The sequence below is a fragment of the Hippopotamus amphibius genome, chromosome 11 (assembly GCF_030028045.1).
Source record: "Hippopotamus amphibius kiboko isolate mHipAmp2 chromosome 11, mHipAmp2.hap2, whole genome shotgun sequence".
NCBI lineage: Eukaryota > Metazoa > Chordata > Mammalia > Artiodactyla > Hippopotamidae > Hippopotamus > Hippopotamus amphibius.
Genome location: NC_080196.1, coordinates 31980486 through 31995569, shown reverse-complemented (window position 1 = coordinate 31995569; position 15084 = coordinate 31980486). Strand labels below are relative to the sequence as shown.

At 41.4% G+C, this 15084-nt stretch overlaps 1 protein-coding gene across 2 annotated transcripts; it reads right to left on the bottom strand.

The window, feature by feature from the left end:
- Positions 1-56: 56 nt before the first annotated feature.
- ENPP5 (ectonucleotide pyrophosphatase/phosphodiesterase family member 5) lies at positions 57-13990 on the bottom strand. 2 transcript variants are annotated; one of them, XM_057700632.1, is made up of 4 exons: positions 13941-13990; positions 10037-10900; positions 8406-8582; positions 57-4220 (listed from the first exon to the last, which is right to left on the bottom strand). In XM_057700632.1, the coding sequence occupies exons 2-4, from the start codon at positions 10863-10865 to the stop codon at positions 3793-3795; spliced, it is 1434 nt and encodes a 477-aa protein (XP_057556615.1). In that variant the 5' UTR covers positions 10866-10900; positions 13941-13990; the 3' UTR covers positions 57-3792. The 2 variants fall into 2 exon arrangements, with proteins under 2 accessions (XP_057556615.1, XP_057556614.1); XM_057700631.1 differs by lacking the exon at positions 13941-13990 and adding an exon at positions 13802-13938.
- Positions 13991-15084: the final 1094 nt, after the last annotated feature.

Below are 15084 nucleotides of genomic sequence, written 5' to 3'. Positions count from 1 at the left end.
ATGACTAGTAATACTGCAAAAATCCACCTAGGCACTCGTTACAACTTTTTTAAAACCAGGATTAAGCGTGTAACATTTAACCAGATATTTAAAGCAGTATAAATATGCAATGCAACACAAGGATATCATTGGAAAGAAAGCCGAGATAAATTTTGCAGAGTTTCTAGAACTATAATTTATTGGCTTACAGTAGAAAGGAAGAAGTTTGAAAACGCTGATTACAAAACACTAGGGGTGAGGGTGGGATTACAGTATTTAAACTTAGTTTTGAACATAGCTAGAGTATTTAATGACTTTTCTAATATAGATTCAACAAAGTTTCCTCTAATAGAGCAGTGATTAATTTCCTATTTTGACATTCATTGAATACTGCTAGGAATTGTGGGAAAACAAAACAAAACAAAAGGCACTTTACTTTGTAAGAGAGTTCTGTAGCATTTCAAAAGTGGTAAAACTTTATACCAACAAATTACTTTTGCCTACTCATGGTTTAACTTGGACTGCGATCCTTGGATCCAGAACCATTTCCCAGGTCCTGTGCTTCCTGAAGTGTGGATGCCAGATTTATTGAATAAAATTGATACCAATAGAGAAAACTGAAACCAATCTCTTTATTAAAGATTGGGAAAGTTACAAACTATTCTACAAAAAAGATAATAATCTTTTTTTCCCCAAAATAATAATCTCTTTCAGTGCCTCTTTGTTGGGTTTGATTATCCATGTTATATTTGCTTTGTAAAACTAGTGCTGTAAAAAAAAAATGCATGAGTTTTTGAGGTGACTATAACATTGATATCAAACCTGATAAAAACAGCATAAAAAAAACCCTACAGATGTTCAAGAAACAGGTTCTTGTAAGAAACTGAAACTAATAATGGAATCGATCCTAATTTAAGAGGACAGAAAGCATTTTGAAAAGCAATTTTCAGTTTAAATGGCAGGTGGCAAAAGGAGAAGAAATTGCAAAATATACACTGAAGAAGAAAAATCCTATCAATAAACTTCAAAATAGCTGATAGATGATGTAGAGCAAATATGTCAGGGTTGTGAGGGGGGAAGTCCATCCCTCTGACCTTTTTTAAAGTTCTTACTTAGAGCTAGGAAGACTAGCTGGTCTACATTTTATTTCTACGTGCTAATTTGTGTTGACTGCGTGCAAAGTTTGACCACAGAGACATGCAGGTAAAACCAAAACAACAAAACTATCAAAAAATGATGAGTGGCTAGATTTTCCCAGCAAAGTTTAAAATTTTATTTTCCTTCAGGTATACTCTCCTGCTGATATTTTACAGGAAAATAAGTATCTGTAAATAAAAGAAACCATTCAATAATCAAATCTCCATGTCAGGATTTTAATGATTTCATCAGTGTTACAGAATTTACTCTCACTACTAAGGTAATAGCACCCTCTTAAATGAATTTAATGCAACAATTAGTTTAAATACACAGATAGCACTTGAGTAGTAATGCTTTTAAATAGACCAATTTCATCTTTTAGTCATTAGATTGGCATCTCCATAACGCAGATAAATTCTTCACTACAAAGCAAGCCAGCATGAGTGGTACCATATTCTAAAGTGCCTAATCCAGAGTTCAGACCTCTTGAGGAGTCTGCTGTCTACCATCTCACTTCTCAGCTTTTCAATCTGTAGTACATTTCCAATGATTCCATTCTATCCCATTGAGAGCTTGTATAATGACATGAAAATCAGGTGCTAACATTCTTCATCGGTATCATCATTTAAAAATAATTCATTCACCTGATTTTAGGAAGCACTTCAACTATATTTTTCACTATGCCACTTTTGTTCTTTACGTCTAGTTTATCCTTTCTTTCTGGAATACATTTACCATTTTACCTACTTAGCCAGTTGGTGCATAAATATACACAGAATCACATTTTAATTAATTAATTAATTTTATTGGCTGTGTTGGGTCTTTTTTTTTGCTGTGCGTAGGCTTTCTTTAGTTTTGGTGAGCAGGGGCTACTCTTCATTGTGGTGCGTGGGCTCCTCATTGCCATGGCTTCTCTTGTTGCAGAGCATGGGCTCTAGGCACGTGGGCTTCAGTAGTTATGGCACATGGGCTCAACAGTTGTGGCACACGGGCTTAGTTGCTCCACAGCATGTGGGATCTTCCTGGGGCAGGGATCGAACCCATGTCCCCTGCATTGGCAGGCCACTGCGCCACCTAGGAAGCCCCCAGAATCACATTTATTATCTACAGGCCACGTGTCTATAAATTGGTTTCTGTTTTCTTCAAGGAAAGCTATTCTTTTTGGGGGCTTTCTCTTTCCCCTAAGAAACCATAGGTAATACTACCCTCTCCCTAACCAGACTACTTAAGAGACCTAAAGCACAGCTTTCCATGGTGGGAATGAAGAGCTGAGATGACCAGGCAAGTGAAAAAACTACCCAGGAAGTAAAGTCTGTTTGTGAATGAAAAACCCTACCCAGCAGGTGAAGTCTCTTTATGAACCTGGATTCACCTTTGATTCTGCTGAGCATTGGCTGAATTTGGTGAATGGAATACTCAAATATTTCAGGAAACAAGGCTATAATCGCAGTTCCTCTTGTTTCAAAACCTGTTACCTCTAGGAGTCATTTCACTATTTTTTGCCACCAGGCGCCTTTTAGCATTGTCCTGGGTACAATGTGAACCACAACGGTTCTGCATAATTTCTTTCCCCCCAAGTTGCCGTCTGATTTTTTTTCCCCCAAGCTCCACAGTTCTTTTCAAGGATTGCATGGTCTACATTTTCCCTTATGTAGTTTGTGCTCTCTTCCAATTCTGGACCTTCAAATGCTGAAATCTAAAAGACATTTGTGCTCTGTCACTACAGGTTACCAGAAAGAAAACACTGCTTTATCTAATCTGATTTGCAAAGCAATTAATAGTGATTTAATTTTCAAGGAAGCAAGTAATTACAGAGCAAGAGAAAAACATTGCTGAGATGGTGCCTGATCCCTTCTGCTCAGGCCAGTGCTAGACTCAAGAGGAAAGAAATGTAGAAATGTATATTCATGGTATCTTCTTATCAAAATCAGAGTAAAACGACTAATCAGGAAATGCAGTAATGAATTTCACGATGGAAAAAAACATGCCTGGAATGAATCCGTCAGTATTTGGATCTCTTTTTGGGGGGGAAATAAAATGAAAACCCATGTCCGTTGGAAAGAATGACAAGGAGTGCCCACAGATGCACCCTGCTGTTGGGAATGCATCTCTCCAAAATTCAGTGTTCAAAGGTCGTCACATTTCATTTTCAACAGTTTTCAGTTTCTTCATGCTCTCCCACTTTAAGGAGATAGATTTCTACTTTATTCAGGAATTATTAGAAATTTCATTCCATTTGAATAAGGAGTAACAGGTATTCTGGGACATGGGTACAAAAGTGGTCTTTTTCAACTGAGTTATAAGACATAATTGTCAATAAAGTGCATCTCACATAAGAGTACCCATTAGGAAAGTGCAATATGTAAGGTACTTCAAATAGTGCAAAGTTGCTAACTATATACACTGTATGTGCCAAGTCCAAATAAAGCAGGATCTTATTTACCAGAAGCCAGAGAGAACAATGCAAACATACTTCCCCATCTGTCATCCTTTGCAGGCATGTGTATTTTGTTCCATGTGCATTTGGGCATGAGTGTGCGTGTGTGTGTGTGGCTGCCCCTGCATGTGTATTTACATAACTGCTTAATGGTCTGTGCAGATGTCTGAAGCTGGTTTCCTAGAATTTGAAACCTTTAAACACTGATATAACTATGCAATCTCCACATCAAAGGAGCATTAGGCTTGTAATAATGGTTGAGATATTTCAGCCTGAAAATCTGGTAAGGCAGGTATTTGACTGCGAATTAAATGTTTCATGAAAATTACTAAAAACACAATGACTATAATGCTACCGAGAGAGACCCCTAGGAAAGAAGCATATGACTCCTCTTGTTCATTTTCTCTTGGTTTGACACTACCCTGGAGGAGAGGAGGGCTCTGTGTATAAGAACTTGCTCCTGGAACTGGTGAACTGAGCAGATCCTGGACGTTCCTGAGTGATCCGTTGTGTGGCATGGCCGTGATATTGAGCAGGTGGCAGAGCAGGGGGTACAGATCGGTAGAGTTCATGGCTGCTTTTGTGAAATTCTTTTGGAAGGCAGGACCGTGGGCTAAAAATATGGGATGCATTCCAGCTAATGCATTATCATAACCGTGGTTGCCTACTGTGAAGATAAAATGCACGAACAAGTTAGCCACCCAGATGGTATTAAAATGGAAATAACTGTATCATTGAATTCTGAACTTAAATGCAAATTTTATCTAATTTGATTTTTAAATAAAAGAATCTTTTACAAATAATCTCGGCCGTTGTCAACATCACAGTTCACTTCAGGAAATGAAAAGTCAAATGATCACAAGTCTTTCTCTCCAGCCAACATGACCTTCAGTAGCACAGGAAGAAGTGTAAAGAGCAAAGCTGAGCCAAGTCAGGGCAACATGAAAGTGATATTTTTTATCATGGCAGGTAAACTAATATTCAACAAATACTTGTTAGGTACCTACTACGTTCAAGTTAATAGTTCTAAAGATAAAGGGATGTAGAATTCCTGGGTGGTGCAGTGGTTAAGAATCCGCCTGCCAATGCAGAGGACACGGGTTCGGTCCCTGGTCCGGGAAGATCCCACGTGCTGCGGAGCAACCAAGTCCGTGTACCACAACTACTGAGCCCAAATGCTGCAACTACTGAAGCCCATGCACCTAGAACCCGTGCTCCACAACAAGAGAAGCCCCCGCTCGCCACAACTAGAGAAAGCCAGTGTTGCAGCAATGAAGACCCAATGCAGCCAAAAATTAAAAAAATAAAATTAAAAAAAGGGATAAAGGTGCTCTTAGTCATGAAGCCAATAAATTCATAATTACCAATAAAAGGGGGAAATAATAAAGGAAAACAAAAGACACCACAAAAATCTAATTTCTAGTTACAGTTACAATCCGCTATCAAAAAATAAAGATCAGGACTTGCGGCTAAAATCTTGACTTTGGTGGTTCAGATCAGGATCAATTTAGCATTGTGTGCTTTAGTGTGGCTACAAAAAAGTAGAAACTTTAGGAGTCTTCTGACTTATCAAGTCAGAACACAATACAAACTAGAAGGATGAAAACTGTATAATAAAAATTGCCTTTTAAAGTCATGTGTATCTAGCATAATATCAGAGTGCTACTGCTGATGAGATGGCCACCAAAGAAAACTAAAAGGCTTTATTTTAAAGGTGGTGAGAATGACTAGCAAATTAGCCTCTACTGCTTGTGATTGCTACTGGGAAATATGCAATGCGAAGACAGCATTGCAAAAAAGAAAATCCTAAATTAATTCCTCTGAGAGTCATCTCCTCAAAGTAATTCCAAATCTGGCTGGCAAAATCAGATGGAAAGAAGTCATTCCTAGTGCCATAATTTTTTAAATTAATTAATTTATTTATTGGCTGCGTTGGGTCTTTGTTGCTGGGTGTGGGGTTTCCCAAGTTGCGGCAAGCGGGTGCTACTCTTCGTTGGGGAGCACGGGCTCTAGGAGTGTGGGCTTCAGTAGTTGTGGCATGTGGGCTCAGTAGCTGTGGCTCACGGGCTCTAGAGCCCAGGCTCAGTAGTTGTGGTGCACGGGCTTAGTTGCTCCGTGGCACATGGGATCTTCCTGGACCAGGGATCGAACCTATGTCTCCTGCATTGGCAACCAGATTCTTAACCACTGCTCCACCAAGGAAGTCCCAGTGCCGTGATTCTTTTGAGTTTATTCTTCAAGTGAAAATAACGCTGGATTTATGAATCACTAAGAATCATCTAAGAGGGGACTGTGCTATTGTAGTAAATTAATTGATGGTAACTTTGGGAAATGTGCCATTATATAATTTGTAATTGATTGGATGACTGCTGTGCCCATGTCTATGAAAAGTTGGATCTAGACTCTAATCATGAAGGCAAAGATAAATCATATCACACTTCCTACTAGAAAATCAGATTTGAAGTGAACTCATTATGACTTACAAAACCTTTCCCATGAAGAGGGACTTTGTTTCATAATGGTAGCCCCTACCATAAATGCTTGATCCAGTAGACAGTATTTAATAATGGATGCCTAAGGGCAGAGGTTCTTGAGACCCCGGGGGTAGGCGGGCAGGGTGACTGAAGGTAAAAACACACCACTGGGCACTACCCTCGCAGTTTCAAGTTCAGTAGATCGGAGTTGGGCCCAAGAATCTGCATTTCTAAGTTCCCAGGTGATTTGGATGCTGCTGGTCCAGGGAACACACTTTGAGAACCAGTGCTTTTGGACATTAGAGCTGAATTCTCCTATAGAACTCAGGCTGAGAAGGACTGTAGTAGCCAGGACTTAATTATTTGCCGAATTAATAATTATGTGGAACACCATGTCACAGAAATAGGAGCACTATTAAGGTTTTCTACTCAAAATGAGTGTAACTCATCTAGTATGTAATTGTAGTTCACCAAACCAAAATTTCAAGACAGCCAGTTACGTTCATGTTAATTGTAAGTTGTAATTCAGTGTCCTCAGAGACAGCAGTTCTTTTCTGAGCAATCCCTCTAACATGAGAGCTACCTGCACGATACATGAAAACCTGAACACATAAACGCAGCAACAATTCTCATGGCCAAAGAAATGATTTTTAAAGGCCTTCTTAAAACAGCTCTCCTGGCCTGATTAAATATTAAATATTGGTTTATAGATTATTATTTGTATGTAAAACCTGTTTTAAGGACCAGAACCCGTGTACCTGTATGCATCCGCCAGTATGACTCACACATGCTTTACAAATGCCATAGCCAGGCAGCTGCTTTTCTCTTCACCAATCAACGTGATGGGAATCCAATTCTAGCTAAAGGGACATTTTCATCTCTTATATGTATCAAGGACCAGTGCCTAACAGAGTATTTCTAGATAGTGTTGACACCATGTGCTCCCTTCAACATTCAATTAACAGAATGGAAACAACTCCCAGTGAATTGATTGGTAGTCTGTGTTAATATCTCTATCAGCCAGGAAAGTGGAACCCAAGCTAGGCAGTCCCAGAGAGGGAATTTCCAATGGAGGCTAGTTACTGAAGTGCTCAAGCTCAGAAGCAAACATGGGATGATGAGGTTACCCAGTAAGTAGAACAGTGGGAACCTCCCATGGTCCCCAGTGCTGGAGGGACAGATGGAAGAGGTGGTGTCCCCAGAGCCCCAATGCCAGGACTACTCAGTAGGAGCTGACGACACTGAGTGGGAAGTCGTCCAGAGCTGGGATAAGTTATTGTTAGAGATCCAGCCAGGTGCAGAGAGAGTGGGAGAAAAATACCCTGACTTTCTCCCAGACTCCTGCCTTCCGCTCTCCTGCCAAGGTCCTTTATTGGCCGAACTGAACCAGAAACTAGTCTGCAAAGGAGCCTGGGAAAGTTAGTCTGTAGGGATCAGCACTGCTGATGCAAAGCAGAGCAGGGTAAGGGCGGGGAGTTTGAGAGCAAATATGCAAATGATGGGCACAACAGAGATGAGTGAAATCCTGCAGATGACTTTTCTATTTGACTAACTTGTTAAAAGCTACACGAGAAGGGAAAACTACATGTTAAGGATGGCAAGGGGGGCTCCCTGGCGGTCCAGTGTTTAAGACTCCGGGCTTCCGATGCAGGGGGTACGGGTTTGATCCCTGGTCAGGGAGCTAAGATCCTACAAGCTGCCTGGCGTGGCCAAAAATAAATAAATTAATTAATTAAAAAAAGAAAAAAAAAGGATGGCAGGAATCTCTTTATTTTGCATGCTTTAACTTTAAATGGAATTTCCATTATATCCTAAATTTATTCAATGGAAATATCTCCAAAATTATACCACTAGGTATTCATTAGGAAAATATATCTTGATATATTTTTATCTATGCCAATATGCACTTCTTTTTAGAAATGTTTCCAAGGTGTAAAGCAAAGCTGGCCTGTATTTGGTAAAGCCAGAAGGGCAAAAGAAACTAGAGTGGTAACAACTGCAAAGAAAAATAGAGATGAAACTCTTATGAAATCAGAGTATAAAACAGATGCAGAGAATGTTTCAATTTATAAAATTCAGTTAGGTTTTTCTCAGGAACTTGATGGTTACAATTAGCAGTATAGGGCCCTGTGCTTATCTCTGGTCTGATGGCTTCAAGAGAAGTACATGTTTTACTTTTAGGAGGTTACCTCATTTTAAAGCCCTGGTAAATCTTTATTGGGATGTTTATTGGGTCTCTTTTTAGCTATTAATGTATGACACTAGCTAGTTATTCTGTCGGTAAACAAACTGCTGAATACAGCAGAAACAACTCCCACTTAGCCTCCACGTTAGCAGACAACCATGCAGAATGGGGAGAAATACTATAACATACTCACACAGGAAGTCATCTGACTTATTCCGTAAAATATTCCACCCTTCATCAGCCACGGCGAGAATCGGCTGAATTCGATTGTTGTGTTTGTAGTGCCATCTTTCTGGAATCTCTTCTTTTTTGTAAACAGTCAGATTAGGATGAGCATGAGCCAGTGCTTCATAGACTTCAGCAAATTTGCCTAAAAGGGAAGGATGAGGAGAGGCAGTCAGAACAAGACACTCACTGCTACAGCCAAAGAAACCACCAGGGCACCAGAAGTCAATCCACGCAGACATCCTACGGCCATAGCCAGCAAGCTCAAGGCAATGCAGCCTCACCAGACACTTTCGAACTCCCACCCCTCTGGAGAAAATACTCTTGTGGGGGAAAGTGAGAAATAATGTTCTCTTAAAGTAAATTCACCTTAAGAGAAAACATTTTATAGAACCAGAAATCTCTAATTTCTAAAGATTTAAATACACACACACAGGTACTAATTGGTGGCGCCAAGTAAAATGTCAAGGGCACTGAAAGACCAAACAAAACCAAAGAGCTAAGTTCTGGTAGTTCTGAGTACTGTACACAGAGACTCTCAAGACAAGAAAATATGGTACGTGGAGGGTGAGGGTGGGTCAAACGTTCTTTGAAACCCTGGAGGAACTGCAGACGTACTCCCTGTAACTTCAAGAGCAGTAAACCTGGGCACTATCTCTAACCCTTTGTTTTTCAGATCCACTTTTTGGGGCTTCCTCCCTGCTGACGGGAACACCATACCACCTTGATTGGGGGAATTGAAGGGTTAATGTCATGTTCTTAAACAACCACCAAAAGATTGCTACTTTATATTGAATTGGGTGAAAGGTTTGTGTGTAGCTGTGTGTGCCTATTTTAACATTCACCTTTTCCTATGATCCTCTTAATTCCCCTGTGTGGTACCTAACTCTCATTTGTGAGCTCTTCAGCTTTTCAAAATCTGTTTTCTTAGTTGATACATAGACTAACCCTAGGGAGTGATAAAACAAAAGTAAGGAGAGCAAGTCTGAGTCTTGCTCTGCACTTTCTTTTTGACCTGGGGATGTTAAGGCTTTTGACCATGTTCACCTATCTTTAAAACACAAATAATGAGTGACAGGGTTTATATGAGGCTTCAAGGAGAGGTTTTGTAAAAAGTTCGAGGTACTGTTACTTCCCCTGCTTATAGATATGAAAAGTAAATCTCAGGACGACCAAAACTCTCTCCTTCCTATACCCCACTGCTTCCCTATTAAGCAGGTCCTAACTAAGGACCTTCTGAAGGCTTGAGGGCTTCCATAAAATCACTGTAACTGCAGGCATATTTTGTACATATCTTCCCATCTTGATTTCTCTGATTATGGAGGCTGCAGCTTTCATCATATCCAATGACTCCAAAATGGTTAAATGCCACTACCATAAATATATAGAGAGAACATCAGTTTCAATATTCTAGGAAAAACTTAAAAATCAGACTCTGAGAAAAGACACTTTGTCTTTTCAGAGCCTAAGGATTAAATCCCAGAATATTACCATGATGAAGGCAAACACACTTGAAAGACACAAAAACAAAAATCCCCCACTTGACTGCACTGGGCACATGCAGAGCTGGCCCCAGACCACCACTCAGTTCAGACTTACCTTCTTTGGGCAAGATGGCTGCCACTGGCGATTGGTCAATCAGGGTATAGTGGTCTTTATCCAGATACTGGTCAAGCTCTATGATCCTTTCCTCAGAACACTGCATCATTCCATGATCACTTGTGATGACTAGGTTCAGAATGTTCCATAACTTTGCCTTTTTCAGCATTTGTATGAGATACCCTAACTTGTGATCAATATCCGAAATGACCGGCCCCATGAGCGGGCTCTCTGGTCCCAAATGATGGCCCATGTCGTCAGGTTCTTCCCAATAGAGAAGACCAAGATTGATGGGCTCTTTCGATGTAAACCACTCAATAATTTTGGCAACTCTCTCTTCAAATGAAACGGACTCATTGTAAGGCATGTAGTGAGTAGGAAAGCTTTTGTGTATTTTGACATCTGTTCCGGGCCACATGGCTGCACCACTTGTATGTCCTGCCCTCTGATTGGTGATCCATATTGGAGTTGCTTCTTCCCAAAACTCAGAATCATAAACATTCATGTTATCCAGGGAGAAAGATTTGTTCAGAATAGGATCGAACATGTCATTTGCCACAATACCATGATTCTCGGCAAAGAGGCCAGTTACCAAAGTATAATGGTTAGGGTAGGTCTTTGTAATAAAAATATTAGTAACTTGCTTCACACGGACACCGTGTTTCATAACGTAATGAAAATGGGGTGTTGGAACTCTATATAAGTAATCCCAACGGAATCCATCAAATGAAACTAATAGAACCTTTGGCTGGTCTGGTTGGAGAGAAAATGTAATTGAAAGCATTAATGCAGCGAGTATGAAGGACACCCAGAGAAGTTTCGAAGTCATTTTCAAAGTACTTGATCGGTTCAGTGTAAGATAATCTGTATAAGAAACATACAGAAGTTAATGGTAATAATTTTGTTCTGTCTACTTTACCCAAAATGGAGAGTGATGGTGCTTAGTAACCCCAGTTATATCATAAATCACAGCCTGGAAGGATTATGTTGCAGAACTTCATCTTAAACAAGACACCTGGGACTCCCCTGGTGGCGCAGTGGTTAAGAATCCACCTGCCAATGCAGGGGACACGAGTTCGATCCCTGGTACGGGAAGATTCCACATGCAACTAACCCCATGCTTCACAACTATTGAGCCTGCACTCTAGAGCCCAAGAACCACAACTATTGAAGCCTGAGCACCTAGAGCTGGTGCTCTGCAACAAGAGAAGCCACAGCAATGAGAAGCCTGCGCACCACAAGGAAGAGTAGCCCCCACTCACCACAACTAGAGAAAGCCTGTGCACAGCAATGATGACCCAACACAACCAAAAGATATAAATAAATAAATAAGTAAATTTATTAAAAAAAAAAATCAAGAGAACTGCGGCTCCCTGTATAATAAAGCTAAAAATTATATTTGCATTTTAGAAACGGTTAGTTTCCAAGAGTTTATCAAAACATTCCTTAAAGAAACTATTTAAATCGGCTCTTTGAATATCATTTTATTTTTATTTTTAAAAAATTTTTTAATTGTATTTATTTTTTTATTGGCTGCGTTGGGTCTTCGTTACTGCGTGCGGGCTTTTTCTAGCTGTGGTGAGTGGGGGCTAATCTTTATTGCGGTGCATGGGCTTCTCATTGCAGCGGCTTCTCTTGTTGTGAAGCACAGGCTCTAGGTGGGCGGGCTTCAGTAGTTGTGGCACGTGGGCTCAATAGTTGTGGCTCACAGGGTCTAGAGCACAGGCTCAGCAGTTGTGGTGCACGGGCCCAGTTGCTCTATCGCACGTGCAATCCTCCCGAACCAGGGATTGTACCCGTGTCCCCTGCATTGGCAGGTGGATTCTCAACCACTGCACCACCAGGAAAGTCACTGAATATCATTTTAAAAGATGACATAGTTTACATACAATTTTTCAGAAACATTTTCAGGTTGACTCAGACTTCTGACTCCTGGTTAGAAATATTTATATAGTCAAATACCTGTGGACATGTTTATCATCATGGTCAGACGGGCTATAGGAACCTGGCAACAAGGAATTAGCAGCAGCAAATTCAAAAATAATGCTTTTTAAAAGTACATGTGTACGCCTCCATTTTTCAAAGGCAAGGCCTTTTGTCTGGTCCATCATGGTAAGAGATGCAAGAGATGTCATAAGAGAGAGGAGAAAATAGATTAACTTGGTATCTTGAAGTGACATAAAATTTGTGACATTCAAATATATTTGTGAAATGTAATTGGCATTCATGTGTTAATAATCAAAGCATAGCCTTTAAATGAAACAACAACATTGTGAACTAAGTATAAACAGAAACATAATTCTAAAACTTGATGTTGACCTTCCTAATGTTAAGATTTATCAGCTTTGAATCTTATCAGTGATGTGTGTGGAAAAAGCACTTCCCAAGATTAAATAATCCCTTGGGATCAAGGTTGCTGTTATTGTTGTTGTCAATCTGCCTATATTTCTAAAAAGCTTTTATTCTATTCAAGAAAGCTAATAAGATACAACATGAAAAAACAATACACATGTAAGTGTGGTCAGTTCCCATTGGGTTTGTAAATACAGTAAGGATCTTTTGTTCTCTCTACTGTCCATTCTTGCATGAAGTTATTTATAAGCCCACCGAAACCTGGATCTAACTGTATTCTGTGCCAAGAAATCTCTTGAATTCAGCTTTTGACATCTTCCTAATTTGAATATGCTGAAGACATTTTTAAACCTCAAAAATAGACCCTGTCTTGCCTTGCTATATTATAAGTGCATGGTAAATAAAAACTGCTTGGCATGCTCGTTTTGCTACCAGGGGCAACAATTCTGTTTTGTTTTTTTAACCATGATTTCTGCAAACCTAGAACATAACTTGAAACTGAAATTGTTTTAGGTATTGGTCTCCAGACAATGGTTCAAAAACTAAATTTAGAAACTATTTCCTCAAATGGCAATAAACTTTCCAATTCTGAAGGAGCATGAATAATCAGTTCCAATAAGGAACTGCAAATACATTTACTAACATTTCTGGCTAAGAATAGCGATTCCTTCCTCTTTCTCTCTTCTCTCCCCCTTCCTAACACAAGAAGGGATACTATGAACCAAATATAATTGAAAGCTAAAAAGAACCAACTACATGAAACACCTAATTTTCCTCTATTTTAATAAATTAATTCGGCAACTGTGGTAAGCAGGAAAGAACTGCTTTCCTGGGACAAACGAAAATAAACAAAGGCTAAGTGTTGCCTCAAGCTTAGGAATGTTTGGTAAGATGAACCAGCGTTATCACATCGATGACATAAAGCAACAAACAGGCAAGTGGGGCGGGGATGGAAGAATTCTGATTTCTTTCTTTTCCGTGCACAAAATGCTGCACGGCGCAGTGGAATCCCTAGTTCTGGGTCCAGATTTCACTGGGCTGCTTTCCAGTTCGTCCTTTCCTCCAACCCTTCCCCCACAGACAGCCTTGGAAATCTGAAGGGAAGGGGCGCCAAGAAAGGAGAGGAGGGAAACTGAAGGAGAGGAGTATGTGTGTGGAGAGAGAATAGACGTCAAGAGGAGGGCGATGCATGGCCCCATCTTCTTCGCGGGGATTCCATCCCAGCTCTCGCAAGGATCTCAGCGTAGGAGACGTTCCCAATTCTCAGCCCTCCCGCCCACCGAGGCCGGCAGATGCCCTAAAGTGGGCTCTGTGTATGTGTGCAGTGGAAACGCGAGGGAGAGTAGTTTCGGGGGCCCCCACGAGGCGGGTGGGTCCCCGGGAGGCCAGCTTCCCACTCCCCCGGACTCTTACCCTCCAGGCGATCCGCTCAGTCCGCATCGGCTTGGGGCAATGGGAGGGAGGGCCTGGAGGAGGCTCCCTCCCGCAAACCCGGGGCAACAGCCGGGAGGCGGCGGGAACTAGGGGCGCCCCCGAACCCTCAGCCGCTCACCTGCACGCCACCTCGGCGCAGAGCACCTGATCAACACCGCCTCCCCTTCGCAGGCCCCGCCTCTTGGCTCCCATTGGCTAAGGTGGGATTGTTCCTGCCTGGGTTGCTGAGCGGAAGCCCGGCTCTTGCGAGTCGCGGACACGCCTGTCAATCAGCTGCAGCTAGGCTGGCGCTGCGGGGTTCCGAGGATGGACGGGGCCGGAGCTGGGGGAGCGAGGAGTGGTGTGGACCCGGCCCGGAGGCCCGATGGGTGGGGAGGCGAAGGCACCCGGAGCTCGCTGAGGTCCTCTCTGTCAGGTCACAAAACCTTTCTGCACTGTGCCTTTTCTGGACGGGCAGTTGTGCTGTAGTCAGTGATGCAGAGAGATCATAGTGCGCTACCGCAGGGGTTAGTGTGCTCCAACACAGTTTTTGCTAAAAGCTACTTTTAGTCTCTTGTCAGATCTCTCAAGGGTTTTTTTGTTTGTTTTCTTATCACAAATGGGTGGCATCATACCCTGGACTTTGCTCCGAGGAACACCTGGGCACCCCAGGAGGTCGATGGGATGATGCAAAATCTAATTTAAAAGGATTTAATTTAGTCGGCTCTGCAGCCCCAATGATCTTTTTTTTTTTTTTTTTTTTTTGGATTATAATTGCTTTTACACTGTAGGGTCAGTTTCTGTTGTACAACAAAGTGAATCAGCTGTATTTATACGTATGTCCCCATATCCCCTCCTTCTTGAGTCTCCCTCCCATCCTCCCTATCCCACCCCTCTAGGTCATCACAAATCATGGAGTTGATCTCCCTGTGCTATGCAGCAGCTGCCCACTAGCTACCTATTTTTCATTTCGTAGGTAGTGTATATATGTCAATGCTACTCTCTGACCTGTCCCAGCTTCCCGTCCCCCCGCCACACGTCAAGTCCGTTCTCTATATCTGCGTGTTTATTCTTGCCCTGCCATTGAGCTCCAATGTATATTGTCCCGGTTTTGGCAATGTCAGGTCTCTGAGGGATCTGCAATAGTGTGGCACCTGAAAATCACGTATACACGAAGCCAGGTTCAGAATCGGGTTAATTCGCACAGGCTGAGAGGCTGAACAGCTATTCTTTTTTTTTTTTTTTTTTTGGACATACAATAAACGGCATATATTTAAAGCATA

Coding starts and splice junctions, on each gene's coding strand:
- ENPP5 (XM_057700632.1), bottom strand. CDS start 10,865: ATGACTTCGAAACTTCTCTGGGTGTCCTTCATACTCGCTGCATTAATG. Junction 8,583..10,036: donor AGCCATCTTGCCCAAAGAAG/GTAAGTCTGAAC, acceptor CTTCCCTTTTAG/GCAAATTTGCTGAAGTCTAT. Junction 4,221..8,405: donor TAAGTCAGATGACTTCCTGT/GTGAGTATGTTA, acceptor TTATCTTCACAG/TAGGCAACCACGGTTATGAT.